General features: G+C 33.8%; 1 protein-coding gene across 2 annotated transcripts in view; it reads right to left on the bottom strand.

Annotated features, from left to right (window-relative positions):
• Window positions 1–19,202, bottom strand: part of Sema2a (Semaphorin 2a) — a 491,368-nt gene that overhangs the window by 85,140 nt on the left and 387,026 nt on the right. For both annotated transcript variants that reach the window (XM_073957591.1, XM_073957592.1), the window contains exon 5: window positions 12,394–12,462. In XM_073957591.1, coding sequence (XP_073813692.1) covers window positions 12,394–12,462 — 69 coding nt within the window. The remainder of the gene's footprint in view (window positions 1–12,393; window positions 12,463–19,202) is intronic.

The raw sequence follows: 19,202 nt of genomic DNA, 5'->3' as shown, positions 1-19,202 counted from the left end.
AGGAAAAAACTTATTGTTAAAATATTGTTCCAAATATATTTTTGTTCAGAGCCAAACTCATAACTTTCAAAGGCAGCGCTAAGCGTTTGTCATGAACGCACAACTAAATGGGAAAATCCTCATTGTTGTTGTAAAATACAAAAAACCAAAATGAATTTGAAAGAAGAAAAGTTCGAGGACATCGAAGCCGCTCCACATCCGATATGTCTGAAGAGTCTTTACCGAAGACGAAACATGCATGTCACATAGTGGTGGGTGTGTGGGTTCGAATCGTCGGCTTTCCTTTTTCACTTGCATAATAGATCATAAAGCTCGATTAAAAAAAAAAATTAAAAAATTAATCTTAAAAATGATCTTCGCCTAAAAAGGCAAAAATTTTCAAATAAATAAAATCAGCTGAGCCAGGCTGGGGTTTGGACCCACGTCCTTGAAAAAACACAGGAAAAAAGTGTTGTCACGGCGTGTCAGCGTTCAGAGCCAAACTCATAACTTTCAAAGGCAGCGCTAAGCGTTTGTCATGAAAGCACAACTAAATGGGAAAATCCTCATTGTTGTTGTAAAATACAAAAAACAAAAATGCATTTGAAAGAAGAAAAGTTCGAGGACATCGAAGCCGCTCCACATCCGATATGTCTGAAGAGTCTTTACCGAAGACGAAACATGAATGTCACATAGTGGTGGGTGTGTGGGTTCGAATCGTCGGCTTTCCTTTTTCACTTGCTTAATAGATCATAAAGCTCGATTAAAAAAAAATTAAAACAAGTAAAAAAGTATCAGTCGGCTTTGCCGACAGAGATATACCCTCAGCCTGTATATATTGAAACAATTTTTTCCCAAAAAACGTATGTATTTAGGGGTTTTTATAAATTTTGTTAATTTGAACCGACAAAAATGTTCATTAGGATTAGGGATCAAAAGTTTTGCGGAGGAGATACTAAAAGGAATGGATCTACATTGACCATTATGGAAGTGGATCTTCAGCCACTACATATGGTGACATATGTGGTTTTTACAGACTTCGGGATGTTTACTCAAGAAGTATGGACTTGCCCCTGAAAAAACGTTTACCATCGTAATTGAGGCAGAGAATGCAAGCAGGTCTTAAAGTGAACTTATCCGAAATTTTGTGTGGGAGGTACAGGATGGATTGGACAAATATAGTTAATATTTGAACCTGATCTATATCTAGTAGATATATTAGGATGTGTAAAGTATAGACCAATTCGGCCACTCCCTTTAAGAGTTAACGTATGAACAAATTTTTCGAACATTTTTGAACTTTTGTGGGGGAGGTACATGAAGGAGTGGGCCCATATGGCTTATCTTCAAACTTAGACTATGTTTGGACAAAATATTACTAAGGCAAAGTTTTGGACCGAATCGGCAGATCCGTTCTAGAGTTATTTTGCGCTCCAACCACCTCACTCGGTGTCATATGGGTTTTTTACAACTCTCAGGCTATTTTCTCAGGAAGTATGGACTTGCCCCTAATGAAACTTGTATCGTCGTATGGAGGGCAGTGAATACAAGTTGCTAAAACAAAAATCATAGTGATTCGAGAGATGGCCCTAAACTGAACTTTTCCGAAATTTTGTGTGGGAGGTACTCGAAGGAGTGGACCGATTGAGGCCATATTGGAACCTCATCTTCCTCTTGTAGAATGTTTACGATATACAAAGTATGGACCAAATTGGTTACTCCCTTCAAGAGTTATCGTGCGGACAATTTTTCCGAACATTATTGAACTTTTGTGGGGGAGGTACCTGAAGGAGTGGAACGATATGGCCCATCTTCGAACTTATATCAAATCTGGACAAAATATTTCGATACCCAAAATTTGAACCGAATCTATTGATCCGTTCGAGAGTTATCGTGCGCACCAGCCAGCCAGACAGACAGACGGACAGACAGACAGACGGACAGACAGACAGACGGACGGACATTGCTAGATCTACACAAAATTGTCTGAAACGGATATCGTACAAACATACTTGGGGTCTAAAACCATTATTTCGATGCGGCACATTTTTGGCCGTATCAAAGTGTAAATACCCTCTTTAGCCTAAAGGCTGAGGGTATAAAAAATTAAAAAATATTTTTGTTTGATTATTTCACTAAAATCCCATACAATCAGGGACGTACGCAGTATTTCATTTCGGGGGCCCAACTTGACCAAAAATCATGAAAATTAAAAATGTTGTGTATCGTTACATAAAGCTATTTTAAAGTTTTTTACTTGATTTTATGTATGTACATATATGAAATATTGCCACAAAGTATACACATTCAATAGAGAGAGATCACAATATTTTAGAATCAAGATTAAAATTTGGAACAGAGTAATATATTAGTCTTTTGATGTTTAGAATTGAAAATGAACCTTATCAGACCAAGTTCAGTATAGTCCCCATACAAAAGTGTTTAACCAAATTCTCCAACAGAATTGAATCAGTAACTAAAAATTCCTTCAAACGAATAATACCCATAAAGATTTACGTTTTGGTGTATCCCAGAATTTTCACCCACATTAGCTGTTATTTGGCATTTTGGGTTATAAATCCCGCAGAGAATAGCCTTCCAAAAATGTTCTATAATTCGCGGCAGTTAGCATAATTTTTAAAAATATCGTAAGTAATATGGATTTTGGGAGAACTTCCCAGCAAAAAGTCGTGAAAATAGATCCACGATCGAATATAGGGATTGCAAACGCGAATATGTCGAATAGAGATATACAGTGTTTAGAGTGTTCGGCCCGAACTTAACGCCTTTTCTTCTTTAAAGTACATATCCAGAGATCAGACACTAACATCAGTCCCACTAAGAAAAGTTTTGTATTATTGTAAGAAAATAATTTTCTTTAATGTCATAAAAACCCCAAAACTTTACTATTTTACCAGAAGAGATGGAGTCCCCAAAAGCCAACTAAAATTTCAGAAAATTACGTTACAAAAGAAAACATTTTTATCAGGAGCCGGGCGATGCGATCTACGGCTCGTTGACTCCGAACCCAACTCGCAGTACTGTTTGAAAGTCCTGAAAAATAGGTAAAGACGAAAAATTCCATCTGATACCGCAATGGTTGTTGTTCCCGCTTATTTCTGTACGACTAGATGTTTATAGACTCGATGACATTTAAAAACTTTCCAAAGACCGACAGAGATATACCCTCAGCCTATGTGAGTTGAGACTTTTGTATATAGACAGATCGAATGCGGGCTACAAGCCAACATTTTTTTCTATAAATTGTATAGCCAGGAAGTTTCATATAATATTGATAATATTTGGGGTATAAAATTTTACGATTTTTGGCGCTGCGCATAAATGCGTATGTTGTGCTCAAAAATTTGACTTAATGTAAGCGTAAATGTTTTGCACATTTGTACAGAAAATACCTGAAAGAATCGCCTGATATAGTCCATTTTGGAAGTCATTATTTTTGATAGTTATGGTGTCAAACCGTCAATTTAGTTGATCGCCGTAAGATTTACAGCTTTTTAGACCAATCCTGACATAACCATCGACTTACCCAGGGAAAATACAATATCGCTGTAAACAAGACCGCAAGGAGTACCATTGGCCAAAATGTGCAATGGCTCCTCGAATAGCCCCTAAACTACACTTATGTTGAACTTTTGTGAGGGATGTATCCGACTCTCTTGGTACTTGATATATGTACGTTAGGAAGTAATTTTAGGATGTTCAAAGTTTTGGTCAAATCGGATAATTGAAAGTTTGTGTTGGAGGTACTTGAAGGAGTGAATCGATATAATCCATATTCGAACCTAATTTTTGTCTCGAAAAAAAACGATTTGGACTTCCGACATTTATTGTGCACAAGATTTTAGTCTTTCGGGAGAAATGCCCAAGGAGTGGACCGATATGACACAAAGTTTGGACAAAATATTGGGAGATCCAAAATTTGGACCAACTCTGTTGATCTGTTCGAGAGTTATAATGCGCTCGAGATAGACAGACGGATGAACTAGAACAAATCGACTCCAAATTGTTTGACGCGGGTTTCGTCAAAACATTATTTCGATGAGGTACATTTTTATCGTTAGCCTAATGTCTGAGGGTACAATATCACGGTGCTCTTGCACCAACGTTAAAGGAGCTTACAATTGGGAATTTCTGCGGATTCTGAAACAACAATGTTCATATGTAGATGAGAAAAATCCAACAACAATAAATAATCGCTGGAGGGATTTTTAAATCAATTGCATCACACAATGCAAAAAACCTTAAAGTGGGTAAATGTTTAGCAATGTGCACACGATTTTGATGCGCATCCGATTTCAGTAGCGCCTATCAAAAATACGTCAATATACATACAAGACTTTCAAATATATTCTTCAAGAACCGCGGATGTGCCTCCACATTTTATTTTGGGTAAAAGACCCATATTACTCGCGTATCTCTGTCATTTATAATATGTTTTTTTTCGCAAATATTATAATCGCGCATAAATGATTCCATATATGTAAAAATTTTCAAAGAATATCGCGACTTAGTACGCGGATTTGTCAAAGTACATTTTCGCAGATTTTCCTATTTTCAAGGTATTTATACACTAGCGGTCATCTGAATAGGTTTGAATTTTTTTCTTTTTATATTTTAAGGTATCTTCTGATGTGTTCGCATTGCAGATCCATACTATTTAGTTTTTGAGAGTCCTATACTATGCCAACATTCCCAAGAAAAAACTTGACGGTGTTGCCACATTTTCGGAAAATATCCCAATTCTAATAAAAAATGTACAAAAAAGTGACCAATTTTTGCGATCATCAGAATAGGTTTGAATCAAATAAAATTGAAAAATTGTACTATCCAAGCAAATATTGCGCATTTTTTTGGTTTAGTTTAGTAAAATGAAACATTCTGATAAAACCTACAACAAATTTGACCCGCTTTATTTGGAACGTGGGTTCAATTCTCAACATTGAAAAGTTACCAAGAATTTTCAGATAAAATCAAGAAATATTCAAACCAAAACGTTTTATAAAGTTGCTTTAAATGACTTTTTGATTTTGTTAGATCTCTTCTAGGCTTCGAAAATTGTCAGAAAGCAAATACCAAGTGTAGCCATATTATTAGGATCGATAAAATAGAAAGGTCATTGAAAATAGTTGTTATTTTAGTTCAAGTTTCATTTTTTAACTATCCTTGCAGTACAAATGTATGTGTTATGATGCTCACAAATCCACCATAGTTGACCATATGTATCATAAATGTTCGAAAATTGGTCTGGAAGAATGTTTCTTCGACGACAATAAAGTAGAAAATTGTAATTCAAATTTAACTTAAAGGGGTGTGATATCGCCGACTTCTATAGTGCTGTATAACCTCAGTAGTTCATTCTTTTGTACTTATTCGTGTTTGTTTTATGACTTGTGAACAGATAAAAACTTTTTGACCTGACTATATAGGTATTACAGCACTATAACAGTCGGTGATATCATGCCCCTTTGACTTAAATTTGAATTACAATTTTCTACTTTATTGTCGTCGATGAAACATTCTTTCAGACCAATTTTCGAACATTTATGATACATGTGGTCAACTATGGTGGATTTGTGAGCATCATAACACATAAATTTGTACTGCAAGGATAGTTAAAAAATGAAACTTGAACTAAAATACCAACTATTTTCAATGGCCATTCTATTTTATCGATCCTAATAATATGGCTACACTTGGTATTTGCTTTCTGAAAATTTTCAAAGCTCAGAAGAGATCTAACGAATTCAAAAAGTCATTTAAAGCAACTTTATAAAACGTTTTGGTTTGAATATTTCTTGATTTTATAAGAAAGTTCTTGGTAACTTTTCAATGTTGAGAATTGAACCCACGTTCCAACTAAAGCGGGTCAAATTTGTTGTAGGATTTATCAGAATGTTCCATTTTACTAAACTAAATCAAAAAACTGCGCAATATTTGCTTGAATAGTACAATTTTTCAATTTTATTTGATTCAAACCTATTCTGATGATCGCAAAAATTGGTCATTTTTTGTACATTTTTTATTATAATTGGGATATTTTCCGAAAATATGGCAACACCGTCAAGTTTTTTCTTGGGAATGTTGGCATAGTATAGGACTCTCAAAAACTAAATAGTATGGATCTGCAATGCGAACACATCAGAAGATAACTTAACATATAAAAGGAAAAAAATTCAAACCTATTCAGATGACCGCTAGTGTATACACCGTTTTAGTGGATGGATTCGAACGCGGAAGGGCACATTACATCCGTCGGAAATTGAATAGCGCATCCAATTTTGGCTGTTAGACACCAATTACTAGGGTGCTGTACGGAGCAGCCTAGCACGAGTTCTATAATCCTATTATGAGTTTTGATTATTAAAAAAAAAAATAAAAAAACCGACGAATTTCTGGCATCAATCAATTTTAGGTGGATGAAGTGGATATATCCAAAAATCGTACACTAGTATCATGTTGCCCATGGAGTATTCTTTGCGTCTTTTTTTGGCATAGGTCTATGAAATGTAAGGTTAAGCCAGAAATCGGAAGAGAACAAAAAAACTTGTTTGCTTCAACCCATTTTTCTACATTGCCGCCAACACAACTTCCACGAAAATGAATTTTAATGGTCGACATTATGAGATCTCTCCAAACACATCATTTTAAAGAATTTCAGTCATATTATATAGAATATATTAACAGTTCGCGAATTCTGAATGCGTGAAACTCGTATTCATCGATTGTAAAACATTTTTGGTTTTTACCATATACACTTCGATACGGCCAAAAATGTGCCTCATCGAAACAATGGTTTTGGAACCCAGCTATGGTTGATAGAAATCCGTTTCACACCATCACACAATAGGTAATTTGGCCTGCCTTTGAGGCAGAAATTAAAGCGGTGCACTTATGGGATTTATCTACGTTTTTAATGCTTTATATGCAAAAGTAACATAAAACAAGGAATTACACAGTAAAATTCGGATATAGCGACCATCTTTTATAAGAAACTGCGTTAATAGCGAACTAAGTTTTGTGTTTCCAAACAATTTTTCTTAATATTTGTACACACATTCAGCTTTTTAAAACGACTACGATTATAACGAACAAAAAATGTTACCCCCGCTTTAAAGCAGAAGCGGATAGCGACGAATTTAAGCACTGTTTCAAATATTTTAACATATGATATTTAAAAGTAAGCTTTAGTAAGAATTTTACAGATGAGTACTTTTATAATATAGAACGGCGGATATAACGAACAAATTTTCTTTTTCCAACCCGCTATGCCCATTTTACCTATTTTATTCGTTCCAACCCATTGAACGCGGTTAAAACAAAAGGAAAACGGTTATAATGAACTAATATACTGATTCGCCAAAAGATGTGTTTAAAATATTGATTCTCTAAGAGGTCTTTATAAATATTATTTTTTTAAAGGGTCAAATAAATTGGGCAATCATGAGGCCTAGTTAGAACGTATTACGGCTATAATTAACAAAAACGTTGACCACAGCACGTCTGTACATTTTTACAACACATGGTGAATATTTCTTTAAAGGAAATGTCTTTTTAGTTCAAATCGGATGCTTTTTGTGTTTAATATTTCCTTCACCAAACAAAAAATTAAAAAAAAAAATTCTGTAAGGAGGGCAACTTCAAAAAAGTGATATAACTCAAAAAACGCAAAAAATCGCACCTTGTTATCTATACAATTGATTCAGAATCCTTTGCTTAGAGGTAGTTTACACAATCTATGAATGTCATATGACACGAAATAAAAACATTCCATATCTACCCACGGATGCAATGTGGAGACGTAATTTTATTATATTTTTGTTGGGGTGGACGCACAGAATAAATTGCGTAAGGAAATATCCAATATTCCACATATTAGTGAATATTTAACGATGGAAAATTGCATGTCATATGACATTTACATATAGTGTAGACTACCCCTTAAGATATTCCCGATGGCAGATATTAGGTTGTATTCCATATGACGATTTTTTTCTGCTGTAACAAACATTTTGAAAAAAAATTATTTCTTAAAACAGAAAGAACACACTGCCACCATTTCAGTGGATATCATATCTATGTATTTGATTACCAAACTCTTACAAATTGCGATTAAATTCTGCTCTGAGCTTTAATCTTTTTCAACATTTTTTATTTTGTCTTCGAAATTTTGATTTTAACTTGGAATTATACCGCGAGTTTTGAATATTTTTGAAAACATATTGCACATCCATAGAATTTGACATGTTTTTTCTTCGAAATCAGAAAACTCGCGTTATTGAAAGTGCATGAATCCACTTTTTGCCTAAAAACCTGTCCAAATTACGTATAGTGCATCGGAGGACCTATTCTGTATTTTTTTAACAACCATACCCGTTGCTTATTTTTCAAAATTTCAATTCTTTGTTTTGGATTTGCTACAATAACAAACGAATTTTAAACAATATAGATATTTGTTAAACGTTACAGAATAGGCCAACTGGAGTCGATTTAGATCTGTACGTCTGGTTGGAGAGCACAAAATGATGAAAGCAGATAATCCTACCGACTCCAAAAGTTCAATCATTTTGGCTTAAGTACATGCTTGTGGCTGTTCGAGGGTAAATTCTAATGTAACGGAAAAGTCTATTTGGTACAAACTTCGTACAACCTGCGATTTCTTCTACACATACTAATGTTCGAAGATGCACCCTCCAGATACACGCTTAGGTATAATTTTACATGACGGTAACTGATGTTAATACTTCTTCCCTGATTTCTAATGACAATATTCATGAATATGAATAAAAATTCATAAATTGTTTTCTGGGTTATATAACACAAAGCCAAACACATACAAAGTTGTCTTATGGATTTATTAACATCAATGTAATACATAGCAGAAAATACATTACATCTGAATCCATAAATTGAAATAAAAATAAAGATTTCATATTTACTAGTAAAATCTCATGAAGTACGTGACAAGAACACGTTTTTTTATTTTTGAATGAAAAGTGATAAATATGTATTATACTTGTCAAATGTGTACATTTGTATGGTATAGAAATTTACAACACTGAAAGTGCAAATAACTTCTGGTATGCATTTTTTGAAAGTACGTATTGTGTTTTGTCCGCTTCGGTTTTATTTCAGAAACGAATAGGCCTTGCAATCTTTGGCAATATAGTAGCCCTAAACTAGTAAAACTTATCGTTTGAACAGACCACATAAGAAAAACTCCATCTAGAGCATCAAAATCCATAACATATAGAAAATTTTACATAATTGCTGAAATTCTGGACAGTATCAGCTAAACTATTGGGAGCTGTACCAAGCAACCTGTTGCAAAAATCTTCCAAATAATGTTCCCAGCAATTCCTTCATATTGTTTCAGCGGTATTTTGCATCGTATCTTTTAAAGCACGTATTTGAAAAACAGTTCTCACTAACAGCTTATACTGGATTTCGGATTTCACCACATTATTGTTTATTATTATATTTTTCGAATTCCTGTTTTTCCTAAATATTTTATTATTGCCCTTATCTACAAATTTGCTTCAGAGGTCAAAAGAAGATTCGCATTGGTTTCAAAGATATAGCCCCGAATTACTTTTAAAAGTCAATATTTAATCTGGTTTAGATGGGGCCATAAAATCCAAGCTGGGTCTGACATAACAAAACCTAAGGTTTTTGTTGTTTGGGTCTATAATTTCAAAAAAATCCTCAGCTAAAATTGTTTGCACAAGATTACCTTAAAAATGTTGCGCAGTGTAATAAATATCACACAACGCAACACGAAAATTATTAACCATATCCTGACACCGCAGCGTTATAGAAGACCAAAAAAGAGAAGACACGTATCTCGCCGTCTTTTCCTATCTCATCAACTTTTGTGGTTATAGGCCTCCAAGGGTTTGACGAAAATATAGAAATTTACAATAACAAATATTACATGGAACACGATAATTCTGACACGGCAGCGTGATACTCAGAGAGAAGGTTGTTGGTCTCGCCTTAAAGAATAGACATTTGTGAACAATTAAAATCTATCAAACTTCATCTGCAAGATCAAATTCAGCAAGTTCAAATTTCTTTTAAAAGAAGATAACAAAGATACCACAGATCCCATCCCAGAAGACGATATTGAGTGTATAAGGGAGGTATATAGGATGGTGTAAACACAACAAATAAATTGGCTTAAGAATAATAGGGCCACAGGGGACGATTCTTTTAAGGCGAAAAGTTCAAGACCGGAGGCGACACTCTAGCATGAGGTCATATGTTTCTTTTAACCCGATGATTGAACCTGAATATACTATATCTACACCACGAGAAAGGAGATAAGACTGTGTGCTATAATTTGGGGGCATACTTAGTTTATGTTCTAAGACGTGTCATATCGGTTCATTCCTTCGGGTACCTCCCCAACAAAAGTTCAACATTTTTCTGTAAACTGATGTGAACGATAACTCTCGAAGGGAGCAATCGATTTAGTCCAAATTTTGCACATCGTATTATTCCTTCCAGATATAGATCGGGTACCTCTCACACAAAATTCGCAAACGATGAAGTTTAAGAGCTCCTCTCCGATCGTTTTGAAATTTTTTCTGCAGCTTGTCCTTGCAACTTCCTTTACAAAGGTAAAATTTTTTCCATACTTCCTGAGGTAGTGGCTTAAAAGCTCCAATAAACCCTGACGGTACCAACCTAACTGGCAAATCCCCATTTTAAATCTGGCAGGGAGTTTCTGGTTTGTCAAACTTTACACATCGTATTATTTCATCCACTTATGTATCAGGTTGGAATATGCACTATATCGGCCCACGCCTTCGGGCTCCGCTCTGATCGTTATGAAAATTTTTCAGTAGTATGTCCTAGAGGCCTCTATACAAGGGTACACATTTTTTTTGGAATAAGTCCGTACTTCCCTGCCGACACATACCAAATGGATAAAGTGCAAGATAACTCTCAAACTTTTTCAAAAATTTCTTTAAAACTTCATTTAAAGTAACTTAAAATTTCGAGTTCTCTATCTAACAATTTTTGGTATATGTCAGTGATTTGGTATGAAGCAAAGGCTGAAGGTATATCTCTCCAAGAGGTTAAAGGTGTATGTATATCCGTCAGCACAGCTCACTGATACTTTCTTACTTACGTGGATAACCAGAGTTCATTGATCAAATTAAATCTTTGTATGTCGATAAAGGGCGATCCTATAGCACTATGAAAAACTGGGTTAAGGATTTCAATCATGGCCGAAACCTGCTAAAAAAAGAAAGGTCGTGAGTGAGTGAGTCCAAATGCGGCCGTTGTGCCCAAAAAATTTAATCCGTGCGTGTGCGGATAATGCAACAACGCCATGTTTTACCTTGTGAGATAGCGGCACCCTTGTACATTTCTTCCACCAATTAACATTTTATTTTGCATAAAAACCTGGCCGCAATTGCTTAAAAAGGCTATTGTCGATTGGTGCAAAAAATATAAGTAAATACGATAGCGGTGTTTAAACGACGTTTATAAGATCGTCAGAGGCGACGAATCTTGGATCTATGCATATTTGCTCGAAACAAAACAGCAATGGACCGTGGGGGTCTTCAAAGATGAGCCAAATCTAACGAAAGTTGTTCATGGAAGAAGCTCTTCGAAGCAAATGGTCGACCTGTTTCTTCGGATATATTAACTTCGTGATTACTATACTACTTTAGGAACAGTGGGGGTCTTCGAAGATGAGCCCAATCCAACGAAAGTTGTTCATGGAAGAAGCACTTCGAAGCAAATGTCGACCTGTTTCTTCGGCTAAACTAACCACGTGACTACTATACTACTTGAGGAACGTAGGCTGAGTGGTACACTACAATTTGTTTTCTTGAAGTCTCCTCAGAAAAGGCGAATCATTGTGCACCTTGAAAATGTCAGCTCTCACTATCGATTCGAGCTAGTGCCTTTTTGACCGGACGAAACGTGTTATTTTTGGGTCATCCGCCATAAAGACCGGCACGTCAAGAAAACAAGGCGTGGTCAACGATTTTCTTCGCCAGATGAAAATTTAAAACTATTTTTGAAGATAAATATTCACTATTCCATTGTTAAGCCAGATAGTTATGGTGCCGCCCTCGTAAATTCCATTCAATTTTCTTTCAATTCACTAATATTCCCAATAACCTAACTTTTTAATGTGGCACAAACTTTAACAATAAACTGCACCATAACCTATTGATGCACCATTCTAAGGTGTATTTTTGTGTGTACGGCTGCATCTTACATATGTATGTATGTGTTTTGGTGGAGAAAAGTTTCAAATCGGCTTAGATGCATTGACTTAAGGCTGAATAACTTTTTCTTCTGCACTTTTATATGACTTCATCTCATCATTATTGTCGTACGACAAGACTTAGTTGCCTGAATGAAACTTACCTGACTTTTGCCTTTTGATACGCAGCTTACAACATCATCTCGTGTGGGCTCTAAATTAATAAGATCTCGCTGTAAAGAAAAAGGAAATAAAATATTAAGTATCAGTTAGGGGATTATAGATTTTAATAGAAAATAAAATACATAAAGATATTAATAGGTTTATGTGGAACAAAAGTATATGGAGGTTAGTGGTAGTTGAATAGAGTAGTGGATAAAAGGTTACGTTAGTCAATACAGTATTAAGAAATAAATGGTATACGATAAAAGATTGGCAACATTAAATAAGCTATAAAATGAAGTATTTGTTACTACTCATCTTTCAATGTAGGGTTAAAATAACATTAAAAAATAATAGTTATGGATTTAGTTAATTTCTTTGAATTCCCTTGAGGATACACTGACTTTATCTACATCCTCATGATGTGTGTAATTGCAATTCTCAACAATTTTAATCATTCCAATTTATACCAAACATTCCCACTAACTTTTTGTTACATTTTTCTTTCTTTTCTTACATTTAATAATAAATATACCACTACCAGAAATAAATTTAATTATAAAAAATCATATCTTCCTTCCAACATAATTTTCAACCCCTTGATTTTAATTTAATAATCACCTTAACTATATTACCATATTTGCAATTCTCTGTAATAAAAAAGAACAAGAAATCCAGTCAAAGTTGTAATTAAATTTACTACCATCAATTCTGGTGTTCTCTTTTCTTGTCTTCTTCTTTTCAGTTTTACTCTATATGTTTAAACAGATTATGTGTCTATTACTTGAAAAAAACTTTCCAATCATAAGTTTTAACACCTTTTTTCCGTTACCAATGCAAACATACAGTGTCGGCCAAAACCAAAGTTAAATTAGACTGAGAAGAAATATCGCCAGAAATAATTAATAATTTAATATATCCTATGTCTGCAAGATGTGCTCGTGTGGTCCAGAATAAACAATACGCAAAGAAATATTGATTTCATTATTTTTTTTTTTTGTTCCTAAAATTAGGGTTGCTTTAGTTTTGTCGACTTACACGGTGCTCTTGAAACAATTTTAAATGGAAGGTGCTTACACCTCGGGAATTTTTGCGGATTCTGAAACTACAATGTTTATAGATGAGAACAATCAAAAAACAAAAAAAAAAAAAAAATCGCCGGAGCGCTTTTTAAATAAATCGCGATTTTAGTTGACATTTTTAGGGGTTGTTTAGGTTTTCGAAATTTTGCTTAGAAACCACATTTCTTATCAAAATGGGACTAAAACAAATGTTGTAGATATGAAAATTCTCTACAAGATTGACCTTTATGATATTCTCGTCTGTTTTACCGTTTTTGAGATATAGAAGTTCAAATCGGAACAATTCAAATTCAATTCAATTCTGTATCGCCCCCTTATAAAACAATGTCATGACTGCAAATTCCCAACTTAAACTTATATATCTAAAAAAATGTTACAACTAAGGATAAGTTACTTAAGCCAGTCTTGTAGAGAATTTTCACAGCTTTAAGATTTTCTCAGGTCACATGTCGATACGACTTACCGTATTCAAGCAAATTCGCGAAACCCTAACAAAAAAAAACTAAAAATGTAAACTTAGCTTCCTTATCTCAAAAATGGTACAAGCTGGGAACAAATGATAAAGTCAATCCTCTAGAGAATTTTGACAGCTACAACATTTTCTTTAGCTCCATTTCGATTGGACTTGCGGGTTTCAAGCAAAATCGTAAAAACCAAAAAAAAACCTAAAAATGTGAATTTTGACCGCGATTTATTTAAAAATCCCTTCAGAGATTTTTTCTTGTTTTTGGATTTTTCTCATCTATGAACACTGCTGATTCAGAATTCACAACAACTTTCCCTGTGTAAGCGGTTTTCATCAAAAGTTAGTTAAGGCGCACCCTACATGACATTGTTTTATAAGGGGGCGATACAATCAGTGCATTGTCCCAAGTTGAACTTCTATATCTCAAAAATGGTAAAAACTACGAAAATACCGTAAAGGTCGATCTTGTAGAGAATTTTCATAGCTACAATATTTGCTTTAATCCCATTTTGATAGGAAATGCGGTTTCTAAGCAAAATCGCGAAAGCCTAAACAACCCCTAAAAATGTCAACTTAAATCGCGATTTATTTAAAAAGCGCTCCGGCGATTTTTTTTTGTTTTTTCATTGTTCTCATCCATGAACATTGTAGTTTCATAATCCGCAAAAACTTCCGAGGTGTAAGCACCTTCCATTTAAAATTGTTTCAAGAGAACCGTGCTTATATTTGTGACTTAAAATGTTTTTTGAATTTTAACATTTTTGTATTAAATTCAGTATTCCTTAGTTTGTTTTTTTAATAGTAAAGATACAAATAAATAAAAAAATCAACAAAAAAATAAAACAATGTTTTCCCAAAATAATTATCATTAAAAAAAATTAATTTAGCCGATACTGTACATCTTTCGTTATGTAAATGTTCATGTCAAATTGACAATGAAAGAATGTCTATGAGTTGCCACTCATTAAGACAACGTTCGAGAAACGGTACAGTGGAATTGAAGTGAAAAATAACAGTGGGTGAGAGTTTAGAGACTTTGTAAAAAAGCAGTGAGTGTAAAAAAAAATAATTTTAAGAGTTTTAGTATAGTCGTCGTTTTAGAAATTATGCAATTTTAATAAGAGATTCATGAAATGTCTTACAAAAAATTTATGAACCAAATAGAAAAAATGAAAGAAAAAACAATTAAAAGTCAATAATCTCGTCGGGCCGAAATAAATACCTAAATTATCGAATCTGAAAAAGGTTGTCAACCCGGTGATACCTTTATATCAATATATGAGGGCGTATCTTGACCATTTTTGATGAACAAGTTTTGTAACTGCAAATGTCAAATTACGGGTACTTTAAATTACGGGTACCTAAAATCCACAAAATACCGAAAATCGTGAGGTACCGTTTTAGAAGAAAACTTTAGTGTCCACTGAGGACCTGAAATTTCAAATTACATCTAGTTCTGTTAAAAATTGTTGCTAAAATTCTTAAAACACCGAAAATCGGGAGGTACTGTATATGGGGCCTATGGCAAAACATGGAACTATGTTGATGATAGAGAACTTTTGTGTCCGCTGAGGACGTCAAATTTCAAATTACAGCTAGTTTGGTTAAAAAAGTAGATAAATTGTTCCAAACAAGTAAAAAGTGTCAGTCGGCTCTGCCGACAGATACATATATGGTAAATTTCAAATTTCCTTTGCAATTACATAGAAAAAAAAAATTAAAAACTTTTTTGGCGAGCACATCCGCCATTTTTGGTGCATGGGATACGAAAAAAATCGTGGTTTCAAATCTGTTCGCGTTCACAAAATTAGATGCTGCACTCAAAAGTTATATGCGGTTTTACTCTCTTGTAAAGAAGAAAATATTTTAAAATTCCTATTGTGTTGTAATATGAACATGTATATATGAATCGTTAGCAGCATTTGATATCTATCCGTAGATGCTAAAATAGTTTCTAAATTTATTTTTATTTTCGCGGAAAATCAAAAAATATTGAAGAAATCTTGAAATAAATTTTATTTATTCTAAATCAGAGTCCAAAAAATCTCTAAAAAAATAATTTAAAAATACGTACAGAATCTAGACAACGCGTAGAAAAATGTGAGACCAAAATTATAAAGATCGCGTTTATAACTTGCATATTACAGCAACAACAAAGAACGGAAACTTATTGTTGGAAATTATTTCAAAAATATATTTTTGGTAAAATACGAAAAATTTGAAAAATAAATGTTGGGAGTTATTCTATTGTTTCGCTAAATTTCGATTCAAATCCTGAAGTATTTTGCTTAAACTTCTACGAGAAAAGTAATTAGTCATCGTGAAAGTATATTTGCTTTCTGTGATAAGCAATAGAAATAAGAAGTAGAGAGTAATATTGAAATTACAATCAAAGAAAAAACATAGAAGTTAAAAACCGAATAATTCGCGAATTGGTTAAAATCGGTTGAGGTGCATGTGCTTTTCGGATACAGGGAGTCCATGTCTATCAATATGCATGGATTTTCCCATGTTTCATTCAGCGGCCAAAGTGTGCCATCAGTTGCATCTAGAGTTTCTGATCGGGAAATCCCGGCCCGAGATTTCCCGGGAATTCCTGTATTTTTTGAAACGGGAATTCCCGGGCAAATTTTTAAAAATTCCCGGGAAAACGGGAAATATTGTTTCTAAATATATGTAGATACACATATTACCAAAATGATGTGTCGTAATTTTATGCTTAATAAATATAAATGAAGAAGTACAAATTTCAACACATTTAAAAATAAAACCTACGAATGGTAAGTACATACTTCAGCATTTTGGCTGCACCTAAATAAGAGCGTTTAATAACAGCAGTCGTATTTCATCGAACGCTTTTGTTTAGGTGTATATATCTCTGCCACCACAAATAACTATCACGCCGACGTTGTCAACTTAAGTGGCGCTGATATTTACATTTGTTCATTCGTTTAGAAATGCAAAAAAAAAAAACAGAAGCGCCAAAAGAAAAACAAATTGTCTATCTAACAACACAAGTTTTTGAAGTTGAAAGTCCTATGGTAAGTAAAACTAAATAACATTTCATTCTTCATTATTGAGTAATATAATTTATTTCATAGGAAAATTAATATGTCTGATGTGTGGCAACATTTCAACAAACGCAACGATTCGGCAGAATGCAAAATTTGCAAAAAGGTTCTTGTTCGCAAAGGAGGCTGCACGAGCGGTTTAATTCGACATCTCCTTCGTGTCCACAATGTTGAGCTACAGGAATCTGTATGTCAACGAAAAGTCAACAGTAACGAATTGAAGAAAGAAGCCTCAAATAATATAAAACGTTTTCTGACCAACCAAACAATGCCGCAACTAATATAGAAATTAGCAGCAGTAAATGGTTTATCAGTACGAGTAATAACTAGAAGTTCATTTATCCGAGAGAGTTTTGCTCAAAGAGGAATGTCGTTACCAAAAAATGAAAGTGACGTAAAAAACCAAATAATGAAGTATCACAATAATGTCAAACAAGACATGGTGAATGAAATTCAAGTGGAGGTTTCCAAAAATGGGCGATTTACTCTAATGCTAGACGAGTGGTCCAGTTTATCACAAAGAAGATATTTGAATATCTGTATCAGCGGAAAATACTTTTTTCATAACTTGGGCCTGATTTATATATCAGGAAGGTGTACTGCCTCTGAAATTCGAAAAATGATGGAAGAAAAACTGCTGGATTATGGATTAAATTTTAAAAACCACATGGTAGCAACAGTTTCTGATGGCCGAACGTTATGAAAAAACTTTTTTCCGAAATTCCTATTGAAGGGTTCTTTTGCTGGAATCATGCCATCCATTTGGCTGTTGTTGATGTTTTATACACACAAAAAGAAGTATTGGATTCAGACAGTGAAACTGAACGAAGTAGTGACGAAGAGTGTAATAATTATGAAATAAATGGTAAGAATATAACAAGTTCAAATTATTTGTGTTTCTCATATATTATTATTTTATTGTTTTAGATATCTTTAGAGATGCTGTGGATCGCGCTAGAAAAATTTTCAAAGTATTTAAAAGAAGTCCTCTGAAGAATGCCCGCCTACACAAATATGCTAAGGAGGAATTAAACAAGGAAGTCCACCTAGTAATTGACGTTAAGACAAGATGGAATAGCATGGTAGCTATGCTTCAAAACTTTTTTAATAGCAAAGACTGCCATCATGAAAACATTAATTGACTTTGATTCTGCAAATTTATGGAATGAAGATGATGTGTCTGTAATAGAGATATTGGTGAACGTTTTATATCCAATTAAAGAAGCAGTAGAAGCTTTAAATAGACGCGACACAAATTTAATTATTGCCGATGCCGTCTTAAAGACATTGTACGATCAATTAAATTCCATCGATCATACAATTTCTCGGAAATTATTAGACACAATAAAAGCGAGAATTACTGACCGACGTGACTCAAAAATGATGTCTCTACTGAAGTTTTTAAGAGACCCAGATAGTTTGGGGAATACTGATGTGCCAAAAAAAGTCGTAAAGTTGTATGCAGAAGAAATTTACGGTCGACTGTTTAGTGACGTAGAATCGGATGTATCATCTGGTAGTGATGATGACATACCAAATGTAGAAAATGTTGAAAGCTTTGAAAGTAAATTAAAAGAGGCCATTGCAGCAGCAAAATCAACCCCCAGAAAATCAAAACCATGCCACAAAAGTTTTTTTAGAAAGGAGTTAGCGTTGTATGAAGTGAGTAAAAGTAGAACTAAAAGATTGGACTATTTATATGATACTTTATTATCCATAAAGCCAATTTCTGTGGAATGTGAGAGAACATTTTCTATTGCAGGAAATTTCTGCACCAAAAAAAGAAACAGAATGTCAAGCGACCTGTTAAATGCACTGGTAGTTTTAAAATCATATTTTTTGAACTCAATTTAAAAGTTCCTCGTACTTAATTTGGTACATATTTTTTAATACAAAACATATAAAACATATAGGAAAATACTCATATAATATTTAAAATGAATTGTTAATTTTTTTATGTTTTAAATGTTGTACAATGACGTAGAACGTCAATTTTTGTTAAAATCCTTATTATTCAATAAATAAACCACTCCAACACATTCGCATTTTTATTCATAAAACTTGTTAAAAGTCCCGGGAATTCCCGGGAACCTGGGAATGAAAAAAAGTCGGGAATTCCCAAACTCTAGTTGCATCTTACTATTCAAAAAAACTTCAAGTGGGCAAAAATTACGCGATATGCATATGATGAT

Source organism: Musca autumnalis, unplaced genomic scaffold, assembly GCF_047663935.1.
Source record: "Musca autumnalis isolate F117 unplaced genomic scaffold, ASM4766393v1 scaffold_5, whole genome shotgun sequence".
Taxonomy (NCBI): domain Eukaryota; kingdom Metazoa; phylum Arthropoda; class Insecta; order Diptera; family Muscidae; genus Musca; species Musca autumnalis.
The sequence above is the reverse complement of the archived record's forward strand: the minus strand, read 5'-3'. Positions and strand labels throughout refer to the sequence as shown.